The following is a 13301-nucleotide window of genomic DNA, read 5'->3' on the forward strand; positions in this document are numbered from 1 at the left end:
CAGCTACTTGCTGCAGGCTATATGGTGAAGAAAGAAACTTATGAGTAGAAAATACGAGCCATTTATTCTCTATGTAAACATTTTTTTCTTTAAAAGAAATCTTAGTGGATGAAACGAAATATACAAAATATATATTTTAGATATAACAAATAATGTTTCAACTAGTGATACTTTTTTCGAATAGTTATATTAAAATCGTGTTATAATAGCTGATTTATTATTGAGTACTTAGCACTTTCAGGACCACAGTGTTTGAAATATGTTTGACAGAGACAACTTTTGTGTTTCTGGTCTCCAAAGTGATAACATATATATTAAAAACTAACTATACAATATACATTATTTATAGTATATCAATCTACTGGTTTTAAGAATTTTGGTTTTTTCCGTAGTGGCTTGGCTTTATCCTCACTATTTTGCACATTTTTACGCTTGTTCGTAGTTCCGAACTTGTTTCGTAATTTTTGCCATTGAACAGTCATTTGTTCGTCCGATACTTCAGTCTGAAGTTCCTCCTCCATTATTTTTTCCTTATTCTGCATCAATTCCATGTACTTTTCAATTACTGGATTCATTCCTTGAAAACTCATTCTACCATTGACAAGGTTCTCACAAAATACATAACTTGGTTCTATGACGAATTTTTCTCTGAAAGATAAAGTAAAAGCAACTATTATGTAAACAATTAATATGTATCGAGTAAAGAAAGAAAAACCTAAATATCAGTAATATACTTCTATAGTATATATTAAATATTAGGAGAACTAAAAGATATATGTTATTGTAAATCTAAATATATCTCAGAAGAACCAAAAGTAGTAGTAAACAAGTGTATTAATTAAAATCTGTGCTGAAGTTTGTGTATATTCATAAAAAGTACTTACGATTCCTTCTTCATGCGTTCTGTAATTTGGTTTCCAAAATAGATCTCTCCTTCTTCTTGAAATTGTTGCTTTTCGACTTTTTCTTTCGTTCGTTGCATGAACTAAAAATATAGCACTTATTGCAAAACAATGCTGTTCTTTGTGACTTTGTGATTTTATATTATAAATTTTTGGACTTACTTTCATCTGCAGTATGTTTTTTGACAAGGTTATCTTCTCTGTATTCATGATTGCAAATGCTTATTTCGATTAATCTCATAAAATTAACAACGATATTATAAGTAATATCTGAATTATTTCAAAACAATTTAAGTTTTTCAATTTATATGCCTTGATATATACAAAACACAATGCGATGTAAACAAGGCAAACTAATAGCGAATTCGGTAGCTTGCACTAGTGCGCACTGAGTGCGCATTAAGGCTTGTTTACAGTACATTCTTATATTTAAGATCGTGTCTTAAATACATATTTAAAAACATTTTAACTAATAAAATGATTCGTACGGATGTTATACATATCATATTATGGTTAAAAATATTTGAGAATTTATTTGAGAATTATTTAAGACAATTTTTAAATATAATAACATACTATGAACAAGCCTTAGTGCGCACTCAGTACACACTAGTGCAAGTAACCGAATTCGCTATAAGTCATCCAACCTCACTTGTGAAAATTGCTAGAGACCCTTTAGGGCTGCGTTCAGATTCCACACCCGGGTGTATTCTATTACTAGAAGTGCTATAGTATATGTAACGTATACTATAGTTTTTCTAGTAATAGAGTGCACCCGGATGAAGAATCTGAACGCATCCCAAGGTAGAGATGCCCGATTCTGAATCGATTCGATTTTTTCCCCAAAAACAGGTTTATTCGTGTTGTTTGCACTCTTCGCACTTTTCGTATTTAAAACCAGACAAAAGTATATTGGAATGTTTGGAAGAAGTAAAAGCGAGACAACCAACTCGATTGTTTCTTCCAAGCGTCTGATTAGGTGTCCATTTCTTTTTAAAAGCGAAAAGTATGAAACATGCAAGCAACACGAACAACCCTTTTTCCCTAAATTTGTTAGAGAAAGAATCGAATCGATTAAGAATCGGGCATCTCTACTTCAAGGGTAGAGTCACTAGAAAAAGTCTGGCCAACTGGGGTAGAATTTTTATTGGCTCTAAGCTATTTTGAAGCAAAATGGCGGAACCAATCACATTCCCGTTTTGAGTAATATAAGAGCGTTCAACCTGAGAACGGGCATCCTCTTTGTATAATGAGGTATTGGGTGCTTGCCAATTGCTTAAAGCCCGTATCAGACTGTAGATTAGGATTGAGATTGAATTGAAATTTAGCCAATCAGAGCAAAATCCACTAAGCTCAAGTTTGGTGAACTTTGCTCTGATTGGCTAGTTTTTAATTCAATCTCAATCTTAATCCGTAGTTTGATACGGGCTTAACACATCTTGATACATATATACACAGAAATGCACAAAGTGTAACGTTGTGCACGATTCAATTTGAACAAAGTGTATACGTATGTCGGGTAGGATTAGGATTCTTTTTCAACTGTGCTTATATTTTGGTATTTTTTAATAATAAATAATAAAATATAAATATTAAAAAAGATATTATCTACTTCACGTCGCAAATGCCAGTCTTTTTTCAAGCCGCTTGTTAACTTTAATTGTCACTAGAAAACACTAGTTTACACAATCGACTAGTAGCCCTCGAGCTGAGTACGAATGTGTAACGTTGTGTCGACGATTACGACAATTGGAATGCAACTTGTGTCGCCGTATGCATGAAAGTGTCTAAGGATATTGGAATTGGAAAGCACCTATTGTAGGTTCACATAATGAATAAAACGGGTCATAGCTAGATTTTAAAGTTAGATATAAGTATATGGTAAGAAAGATGTAAGTATATGGTAAGAAAGCAACGTAAGTTCCCTTTTTACCGCTCTATGGCCGGTATTCATAGATGTTATATCATCTTAAACATCTTTAAGATCATCTTAAGTACTGTCTTAAGATGTCATGAACCAATCACAGAGCCATATTCGTATCTTAAAACATGACGGATGCTTGTGGAAACTTACTTGTTCGACCAATAAACCAATAACCCAGAGTGGGTTAACCCAGAGCCAGTCGAACATGCTATTAGTGGGCACTAGTCATGTGCATCAATCACGCGGAATCCCCGAATGTCCAGTCTCTACTCAAGGGTCTCTAGCGCCTAGCTTTGGCTACTAAAATCGAACTGGTAGCCGCTCTCAGGCTTCTCTTTGCTCAAACTAAACATGAGATGTAACACGGAGTAGGGATACGCGCTACATATTCTGCGTACAATTGTATGTATGCAAAATTTAAATTAAAATACCGAAAATTATAAAAAAAGCAAAATAAAAATGGTAGATTTTTAAAGAGGACGTATGATAATTAGGGACAATTTAACTTTCTAATTTTGTTATGCGTTCTAAAACTTTATTCGTTGGAATAGGATTTAATTGACCAATCAGAACAGAGAGAACTAAGATTTTGTTATCATGATTATTAGATGTTGCGCTCTATGCACAATGCCAAGCAACAGGCAATAGGAACAAGGAATTCGTATTGGTCAATTATTTCTATTCCCTGTTCCTATTGGCCAATGCCAATTTCTATTGCCTGTTGTCTAGCATTGTGAATAGAGCGTAAGACCCGATTATGAATATGGCCTTATGGCTCTTGCACACAGGACGCGGTAATGCTTGCTGCGCGGCGAAAGCCAATCAATATGTTGCTTTCCATAGTAACCTTCTAGTTCTTACGGAAAAACAACATATTGATTGGCTGTCGCGCGGACTTCTACCGTGCAGCAAGCATTACCGCGTTCTGTGTGCAGGAGCCATAGTTATCAAACTAAAACACTCGAGGCGAAGATCGATTTAGGGTGCGTTCGCTTTGAACGCTTATGCGCTTTAAGTGCTTATAAATATCGCTCATGTCGTTCACTTTGGCACTATAAGCGCTTAGAAACTGCATATTGATGTCATGCATGACGTCATAACTCGCGCTTACATTCGCTTTTTCTATCGAGATAGGACAGTAAAAGCGTGAGTACTTATAAGCGCTTATTTTCCAAAGAGAACGATAAGTTAGATTGCGTCGATGAAATCGACGCAATCTAACCTCCAATATAAATCTTAAAGTGAAATAGTGTTTCAAAATGACTTCCAACGAAAGTAACAAAACCAGAGTAACTCTGCAAGATGTTACAAATAATAAAATGTATACACTTGTTGTTACATCAGATGAGGCAAAACGTGTAGAAACAGGTAAGTTTAGGACACCTCTCATAAAAATTTATTATTTTTGTTATTAAATCATATTTATTTTGAGTAATAAAGCACTGTCCAACAGTAATTAAAAAAAAAAATAAGTAATATTTCAGTAACACTAGTAATACATTTGATAAAGGAAACGGATTTTCTCACAAATTTATCTAAATCTTCATATTTTGTTGTATAAAACATAAATATGAAAGTTAAAATCGTTGATTTTAAATAAAACAAAAGTTATAAAGTGAAAAGTTATTAAGATGTGACTTAAATACTTCATCATTGTATAATGGTACAACCACTTCCACATAGTTTTTTAACCGAGTGTTTTAGTTGTTTTTTTATTGATCCAATCATTACGGATAAATACTTTTCTAATTCTTTTTTATATAAGTTATTTGTTTCGTTATCATCAAAAACATGTAATGAAACTAATATTTGAGCAAATACACAAACAATTTCCTTATCTTTGTCCTCCATTTTTACGCTCACAATTGCTTATAATTGCCAAAGGAAACAGTTTTGATCTTTTCGATGAGTGCGCTTAGAAATCAAAGTAACCGGACAAAAATAGCGCTTATAAGCGTGAGCGCTTTAAGTATGTGAGCATACAAAACGAACGCACCCTTGGAAATATCGAAAGAGCACTCGATACTTCAACAAAGAACATCGATTCTATGGTCAAATGTCGCCCTTCTTATAGAAGCTTATTTTATAGGCGGATCCGTAGGATTTCTCGTGAGGTAAAATGCAGGTATTTAGAGCGAAGAATTTGGCTTGGAAGACAAAGTGCACCAGAAAATGACGTAGTAGTGTAAATTCCGGAAACGTATTAATTAAGGAACGTGGCAAGAGGACCTTAAACGCGCTCAGTCAAGTTTATATCAAAGGTATGCTCATACCCGCGCACGGCCATGATCAATAATAACAGTAATTGCTCCAACAGTTCGGTATCAGACATGTTCTGTAGACTGAAAAAGGGATATTTACGTTTTATTATTCTATGTCCGATTAGTATCATTGAAATATGTGACAGAAATCTCACATAATTCACCTTTGTGACTCACTACATTTTTCATTTGACACAGAATGAATAAAAAAATATCAAAAACGACATTTTAGATTACCGTTGTCAAATAGTTGCATAAAATTCTCGTTTATACGTTTTAAATGTAAGATCTGTTTGGTAGTCAATAGGTTGAAAACTGTTAATCTAACATAACCCACTGTATAGTTTACGAACCTCATATAGTATTCATATAAAGTCTCTTAGATATTCACACATATATTCTCTGTTATTTATATCTTATGAATGATATATAAACAGTACTAACATATTTTATAGGAAAGGCATAATCATCTTTAAAGATGTTGAAGCGATCAGCGGATAATGGGGACACCAGTTCCCAGCCACCTATCAAAAAAGTCCAATTTGAGCCGATTTTAATCGGACCTATATCTACTTTAGAGGAGATGGACATGAAGGTGTTACAATTTCAGAATAAGAAACTGGCACAGGTTTGGAAAATTTGTATAATCATATATTGTACATATATATATAAATATGTATGTATATACATATCAGAAACTCATATTAGAGATATAATACAAACCTAAATTATATATTATGTATATATATATATATATATATATATATATATACATATACATATATATATATACATATATATTAATATAGTATATAATTTAGGTTTGTATCATATCTCTAATATGAATCTCTGTCAATTTCAGAGATTAGAACAAAGACACAGAATGGAAGCTGAATTAAGACAACGTATTGAGCAATTGGAAAAACGTCAAATGCAGGATGATGCAGTACTTAATGTAGTTAATCGATATTGGAATCAACTTAACGAGGATATACGTGTATTGCTTCAAAGATTTGATGCTGAAACTGCAGACGAATCGGAAAATAAAAGTAATAAATACATCTGTAAAAGAAAGTAATGTGTTTTAGTGTATGACATTCTTTTTAATCAGTATCTTCTTGTTACAGACGAGAGCGAGGCTACGACGTCATTCCTCATGCAATTATCTTCTTGGGACAAAGAGGAGCTGGATGATAAATTGGCGAATCGAGTACAGGTATCTAAGCGAGCAGTGTCTAAAGTTGTACAGGCATTTGATCGTTTGTCTCAAAGAAATGAAAAGATCACGCTTGCCCTCAAAGGGGAGTTTGATGGTGGTAAATATAAATAATTGTCGTTGGGTTATGCATGTAAGATTATTTATTCTGAGGTGATCTTAAAATTGCTCTTATGTGTGCAGATGAGGCACCAAATATCGATGAGGTAGTACGTCGTGCGAATGCGGAGATACAAATGGAAAATAGAAATCTGCAGGCAATAAACATACAACTACATGAGAAATATCACACTATTTCATTGAAGGTAATGCGATATAACTATTTTTACATGTCTAGATGTTATTTATCTTTCCTTTGTTGCATTATTTATTATACACTTATACACAATTATATCTGTCTTAATGCTTCATAAATTATGGCTGTCATAAGGTGTTTTTTACATTTCTTCGCAGATGTCAGAACTACAAGACACTATAATGGGAAAGGATACACTTGCGGCAGAATTGCGAAATCAGGTGGATGATCTGCAGTATGAATTGAATAAAGTGCGAGCACGAAATGATAAATTGGAACACCATCTCGGAGAGGCGATCGAAAAGTTAAAAGCTTTCCAGCAGATTCATGGCACAGATGAAAAGGGTAGTAATAAACCCAGCACTTTGGTTGCATCCAGTGTTTCACAGACTAAGGTAAAATTCGTTTTCCTCATATGCAAATTTTAATTTAAGTTATATAGTTTAATGCAAACATGTATCTCTTCATTTGTACAGCTTGAGGATCTGCAAAGAGAGTTGGAAGAGACGCGCGAATTGGCTAACAATAGATTACAAGAATTGGACAAACTGCATCAACAGCATCGTGACACCTTAAAAGAAGTGGAGAAATTGAAAATGGATGTGAGTACGTTATGATTTTTGTAGTGGTAATTATCACAACAAAGCGTAGACTAAATAAAACATCGATGCATCAATTTGTCGCTGCAGATAAGGCAACTGCCCGAGTCGGTGATAGTAGAAACGACCGAGTACAAGTGTTTGCAATCACAATTTTCTGTATTGTACAATGAGTCTATGCAGTTAAAAACACAATTGGATGATGCTCGTCAACAATTACAGTCGAGCAAGAATATACACTTACGTCATATTGAGATGATGGAAGTGAGTCCTTCATACATAAAAGGAGATTTGTATGTTTAATTTAAAATTGAAAATTAAGAATTTCATTTTTACTGATATAATATCATTTTGGCAGAGCGAAGAGTTAATGGCCCAAAAGAAGTTGCGTGGTGAATGTATACAGCTTGAAGATGTTTTGGCGCAATTGCGCAAGGAATATGAAATGCTTCGCATCGAGTTTGAGCAAAATTTAGCGGCTAACGAACAAACGGGTCCGATTAATCGCGAAATGCGACATCTCATCACTTCCCTTCAGAATCACAATCAACAGTTAAAAGGAGAAGTGATTCGTTACAAGCGAAAGTATAAGGAGACTTCCACCGAGATACCACGGGTGCTTATTAGATTATTTTAGTTATATATATTACATCACTATAGCTTTCACTATTTTTACATAAAATCGCTTATTAAATATGTAGCTGAAAAAAGAAGTAGAAGAACTGACAGCGAAATTGGGTCAGCAAACATCTCAAGAAAACAAAGAAGGTAACAATTCAGATGGCAGTGGGAAAGAGGAGGATGCCCCTAACTCCTTGCCAGGTTCTACACAGGTACCCAACTTTTATCAAGAGTATAAATTCCTATCAAAAACTCTGATCACAAACTACTCTTGTATTGTTTAACCTACGCAATATTGACGGTTCGTACAACAATGCTTGCTAAAACTACGATGCTTGGATTCGAGTCGATTCAAACATCGTTCAGCGTGTATTAATTACAAACAATACATTCTCTTTATTCATTATTCTCGCTATTAATTTTTTGTCTTTAACATGGCAAATAGATAAAAGAAGAAAGTGGTGTTAACATAAAAAGGGAAATTGTTGATGAAGAAGTGGAAACTATCGAAGTGGGAGAAGGTGAAGGTAGTAAAGGAACTCCTGATTCTGTAACGTTAACTTCACCCACTATAAAAAAAGAGAAAGACATCAAACGTGAGAAAGACATTAAAAAAGAATCTGTAAAAACCGAGCATCGCGATCCAGTACATCGTAACAAGGACACAAAAATGGCAGAATCAGAACTTGTCAGAGATTTGAAGGCACAGCTAAAGTATGTTGAAAAAAATATAAAGTATTCTCAAAACTAATATGATAATATGAACTATATTTAATACTGCGCTCTTTAACTTAGATTGATTTTTGCTTATGTATAATATCGACGATTACAGCATCGTTATGTAGATACAATGATATACAATTTTAGAAAAAAAGGCAAATATATGATTGTAGAAAGGCTGTGAATGAAATGAAAGAGATGAAACTTTTATTGGATATGTACAAAGGTGTTGGGAAAGAGCAACGCGACAAGGTACAGTTGATGGCTGCAGAACGTAAAACGAGGGCAGAGCTGGAAGATTTACGGCAGCAAATTAAGAAGATTCAAGTATGTCACGATAATTTTCTTTATACATCGTAATTATGTACTGCGTATTATATAATATTTTTTTTACTTATATATATATATATATATATATATATATATATATATATATATATATACACATTGCAATAAAAATGTAATTAACACAGTTATAAGCACAGTTATAATAATTGCATATAATGTAATGTAACATTATAAATGTTGTCATTTTCATAGGAAAGTAAACGTGAAGAACGTAAAAAATTGGCTGACGAGGATGCGCAGATAAAAATTAAAAAGTTAGAGGATCAAGCATACACATTGCAACGTCAAGTGGCTTGTCAAAAACAGGTAGGTCGCGCTTCATAAAATTCTCTGCGTTTATCGTAACTTCTCAATACGATAAGCGATGATAGGTCTCGCATTTTTCTTTGTAATCCTGAAAGCTTTTAATATTGAAAAGCAGACGGCTTTATTTAATCTTTGTAGTGCACACGAACGGTGGTGTAACACTGAACAGAATTGTGTGTGGCTGCAGGAGGAGGAAGCGCTTTTGAACGAGATGGAAGTGACGGGACAGGCGTTTGAGGACATGCAGGAGCAGAACTCGAGACTGATACAGCAGCTACGCGAAAAGGACGACGCGAATTTCAAACTCATGACGGAAAGAATCAAGAGCAATCAGCTGCACAAACTCGCGCGCGAAGAGAAGGACGTATTGAAGGAACAAGTATCCACACTAACCACACAAGTAGAGGCGGCCAATGTCGTCGTACGAAAACTGGAGGAGAAGGAGCGTCTTTTGCAGAATTCTCTCGCGACTGTCGAAAAAGAACTAGCCTTGAGGCAGCAAGCAATGGAAATGCACAAACGAAAAGCGATAGAAAGTGCACAATCGGCCGCCGATCTCAAGCTCCATCTTGGTAAGACTTATTAAGTACAAAAGATGCAAAGAGTAGACATATGTAATTAGTGTAGATTGTTTTCAATAAGAGCTTAGTGTGATTTTTGTCACAGAAAAATATCATTCCCAAATGAAAGAAGCGCAACAGGTAGTGGCTGAGAAGACAAGCTCTTTGGAAGCTGAAGCATATAAAACTAAAAGATTACAGGTACATATTCCAAATTTACTGTTACGTTAGATACATAAAAATTATAAGATGTAACCATCATTTATATAGTATCAGTATATTTTCCTTCAATTTACATAGCCAAGAAAGGGATTTGATTTATATTATGATTATATTCTTTAACTACACTACGTGCGCACTTGCCTATAATCGTTAATACTATTTTATTAATCTATCAAATATGTCTGCAGGAGGAAATAGCGCAACTTCGACGTAAAGTCGAGCGTATGAAGAAGATTGAACTCGCTGAGACCTTGGATGAGGTGATGGCGGAAGAGTTACGAGAATATAAGGAGACACTTACTTGCCCATCCTGCAAGGTGAAACGCAAAGATGCCGTACTCACAAAGTGCTTCCATGTGTTTTGTTGGGACTGTTTGCGTACGCGTTATGAAACGCGACAACGGAAATGCCCGAAGTGCAATTGCGCATTCGGCGCAAACGATTATCACCGACTGTATTTGTCCACATGAAGAAAGAGACGATACTGATTGGTTCGATGGTGTACTACGACCTACAGCGACAGAGACATCTTGCAATACCCGCATTTCTCTTTTTTTATATTTTTTTATTTATTACTTTGACTTTTTGTGGAAAACACGACCTTCTGAGCGCGTAAACGTGGAATGATCACGGATTTTGTAAGATTCTTATTGTTTTGTCGACTGAAAGGAAAAAAAATTAAAGATGGAAGTTAAAGAAGGAAAGATATATATAGAGAGAGAAAGAGAGAAAGATCAGCTGAAATTAGTGTTTCATTTTTAATATGTCAGTAATATTCATATTAAGCTGTAAACTTTTATGGGTAAGCTTCTAGTTTCATCTGTTAGGTAAAAGAAATATTCTTACAGTTTAATCTCTTCTTTTTAAATCTGCATAAAATTATTAACAAGGCTATGTGTAAGTATGATCAATATTCTAGATCATTGGTTCTCAAATTTATATTAGACTCTGCCTATACAAGCATTTCACTTTCCTTTCTCTTTTTTTTAAGAATATATGTATATACGTAAAAATTATATACATATTACACACACACACACACACACACACACACACACACACACACACACATATTACTTTACTTTAAAGAAAGAGAATGTTATATATAATGTAGAGAATAAATTTATGAAACTAAGGAGTCAATCCCATTTGCACAAATTTGGGAGCCACTGACTTAAATCAATAATCGCGTTCAGCAGGTGCAAAACTGAACACTCGTTCTTTTGTATTGTCTGAGTTTGATTCGATTGTATAACACTATTGTATATTATATTTACGCCAATCAAACTCAATACTGTTACTCGAAGTTGTGAATCTGTTGAATGCAATTAATGGGCTGATGGAATTCTATATTTTGGAGGTTAAGTCACTTCATCCTTTTATCTTTCCAAATTGAGAATGATGAGAAGTATCGAAAGAATGTTTTAATCTTTTCTAATTATTCCTTTTTAATCTTCTCATTAAAATTTGGATTAATTTTTGATAACTAATAATTAACTGACAATTTGGATATCATATAGAATTAAATATAATTTGATTTTGCTTATAACATACGAACAAGAAATTACTTTGCAATGATCAGACTGTTTAACATTATTTGATATTCAATAATTTACTTATCTTTTTTTACTATGTACATTATTATCATAATATACATAATTCATAAAATTAAAAGAGAAAAATAGAAATAATTGGTTAATAGAAAGTGATGTAATGTCTATTAAATTTTTTGACAGACAACGTTCGCAAATGTCGTGTTGACATCAATATCTACATGCAAATAATTTGTCATAATGTACAAATTTTACGTTCTCGCTTACAACCCGTGTCTGCTGAATCAAGAGTTAAATATTTTGTAGAATTTACTTTCAAGATACCCATACTAGTTCGCTGTATCATGATATAAATATGTTCTCAAATATTTTCGTGTATGAATATCAATTATGATATGTCTATGTATACACGTTCGCATATACTATAACGTAAGACAAGAAGAACAGACAAATAGTAGAAGTAGTGAATTAGATAATTTACCTCGCTATAAGAATGCATCAAGTGTGTAGGATAAAAATAGAGTGTAAAAGCTGTGTTTCAGTAGAATTAAGAGCTATCTGTTTCTAGACTTTTATTTTATTGAACCGTTTGTAACTAGATCTCTCGATTTCGATGAATTTCAAATGTGTTGTAGGATAAATTATGCAAATAAGCAGTTACGTATTTTCTTTTCATCACGTATCTTCTCATCACTATAGTTTAAAATTTCCCGGGAATGTAATTTCTAAAAATTCACTGAATATAGGAAAGATTACTTCAAAATGTCACAATACGTAGAGATGTGCATTTTATATAAAAATTAGAGAGATGATTAGATGAATAAATTTCACCTTCTCCAGTAACTATCCAAAAAAAGTTTACAAGTTCTAGAATTGTCTTGTATAAAGATATTCTCAAATAATGTTTCAATTCTAAAGACGCAGTACAAAAAGAAAGTTCTTTTTTAGCTATTTTAGATATGATGGATTTCTAGAAGTCGGTGACAGAAACGTTTTAAACGTTTCTTCGTTGACGATGCGTTAGCTTACATTTTCTTTGATGCATTTTTTTATATTTTTTTACTTTTACTTATTAAGATTTCAGTTCTTTTTGCTGATTAAATCAAATGCGAAAAAAAGTAAATAAAGATGAAAATCAGCATTCGTATCGAATGTCTTTTTCTCTTTTTCTCTCTTTGCGTCATGTGTAATAGCATTAATGTGTCGAGCATAATTAAATCGATTTTCGGTGACGCAGTTGTCGGAGCATGATAATATACTAACGATTTATAATAGTTGTATAAGTGGTGAATGTTTTTTTCATGGCTGTTTGGGAACAATTTCGGTAGGTCGCTTAGTCGTATTTTTTAATTTGTAAAGTTTATCTCATGTCTAAAATTTGTTCAAAAATTCCCTGCATAGTTTCAATAATTACCTAATCTTCGTTTATTTAAAGCAATTAACTTCTATTTATGCTAAAATAAATTATATCATATTTCGAACTGTTGAAACCTGATTCAGAAACAAACTTTCGAGAAAAATCATATTTATAATGACAGTATTATATTCCTAGCGAGAAGTCTGCTATATTATCATATAGTAATCTTCCCTGAAGAATATAAACTAAATAGAAGTGTATAAGTTTCGTGTTGAACGACAACAGCGTATAATTATCTTATCATCTATCAATTATATGTCACAATTAAATCGAAGTTATAAGACGGATGAAAATAAATTCTCAATTTTCCTTCATCTAAAATATATTCGTAAATATTGCACTCTCTCTTCCTCTTTT

At 33.3% G+C, this 13301-nt stretch overlaps 2 protein-coding genes across 5 annotated transcripts; one reads left to right on the forward strand and one right to left on the reverse strand.

The window, feature by feature from the left end:
* Positions 1-45: 45 nt before the first annotated feature.
* On the reverse strand, positions 46-1296 carry LOC116845810 (M-phase phosphoprotein 6). Its single transcript, XM_032818928.1, has 3 exons — positions 1065-1296; positions 885-985; positions 46-648 (listed from the first exon to the last, which is right to left on the reverse strand). Exons 1-3 carry the CDS (start codon positions 1110-1112, stop codon positions 354-356), a joined length of 444 nt encoding a protein of 147 aa, XP_032674819.1. The 5' UTR covers positions 1113-1296; the 3' UTR covers positions 46-353.
* Positions 1297-4868: 3572 nt separating this feature from the next.
* On the forward strand, positions 4869-13265 carry LOC116845860 (E3 ubiquitin-protein ligase Bre1). 4 transcript variants are annotated; one of them, XR_004378349.1, is made up of 16 exons: positions 4869-5087; positions 5543-5715; positions 5950-6136; positions 6215-6403; positions 6487-6608; positions 6757-6993; positions 7075-7200; positions 7288-7461; positions 7556-7813; positions 7899-8030; positions 8264-8532; positions 8712-8865; positions 9079-9192; positions 9308-9764; positions 9842-9953; positions 10163-10181. XR_004378349.1 is itself a non-coding variant. In XM_032819036.1 (16 exons), the coding sequence occupies exons 2-16, from the start codon at positions 5566-5568 to the stop codon at positions 10442-10444; spliced, it is 2946 nt and encodes a 981-aa protein (XP_032674927.1). In that variant the 5' UTR covers positions 4869-5087; positions 5543-5565; the 3' UTR covers positions 10445-13265. The 4 variants fall into 4 exon arrangements, 3 of the variants coding, with proteins under 3 accessions (XP_032674927.1, XP_032674928.1, XP_032674929.1); XM_032819036.1 differs by having other exon boundaries at positions 9859-9953; positions 10163-13265; XM_032819037.1 differs by lacking the exon at positions 4869-5087 and having other exon boundaries at positions 5566-5715; positions 9362-9764; positions 9859-9953; positions 10163-10444.
* Positions 13266-13301: the final 36 nt, after the last annotated feature.

This window comes from Odontomachus brunneus, unplaced genomic scaffold, assembly GCF_010583005.1.
Source record: "Odontomachus brunneus isolate Ranch 3 - 2012 unplaced genomic scaffold, Obru_v1 Obru_scaffold_058, whole genome shotgun sequence".
Lineage (NCBI taxonomy): Eukaryota > Metazoa > Arthropoda > Insecta > Hymenoptera > Formicidae > Odontomachus > Odontomachus brunneus.

Excerpts from the sequence above, each read along its gene's own strand:
- LOC116845810 (XM_032818928.1), bottom strand. The coding sequence starts at position 1,112 with ATGAATACAGAGAAGATAACCTTGTCAAAAAACATACTGCAGATGAAA. Across the intron at positions 986-1,064 it reads AAAACATACTGCAGATGAAA|TTCATGCAACGAACGAAAGA; the intron begins GTAAGTCCAAAA and ends CTATATTTTTAG. Across the intron at positions 649-884 it reads GAACGCATGAAGAAGGAATC|AGAAAAATTCGTCATAGAAC; the intron begins GTAAGTACTTTT and ends TTTATCTTTCAG.
- LOC116845860 (XM_032819036.1), top strand. The coding sequence starts at position 5,566 with ATGTTGAAGCGATCAGCGGATAATGGGGACACCAGTTCCCAGCCACCT. Across the intron at positions 8,866-9,078 it reads AGCAAATTAAGAAGATTCAA|GAAAGTAAACGTGAAGAACG; the intron begins GTATGTCACGAT and ends TCATTTTCATAG. Across the intron at positions 9,765-9,858 it reads CGATCTCAAGCTCCATCTTG|AAAAATATCATTCCCAAATG; the intron begins GTAAGACTTATT and ends TTTTTGTCACAG.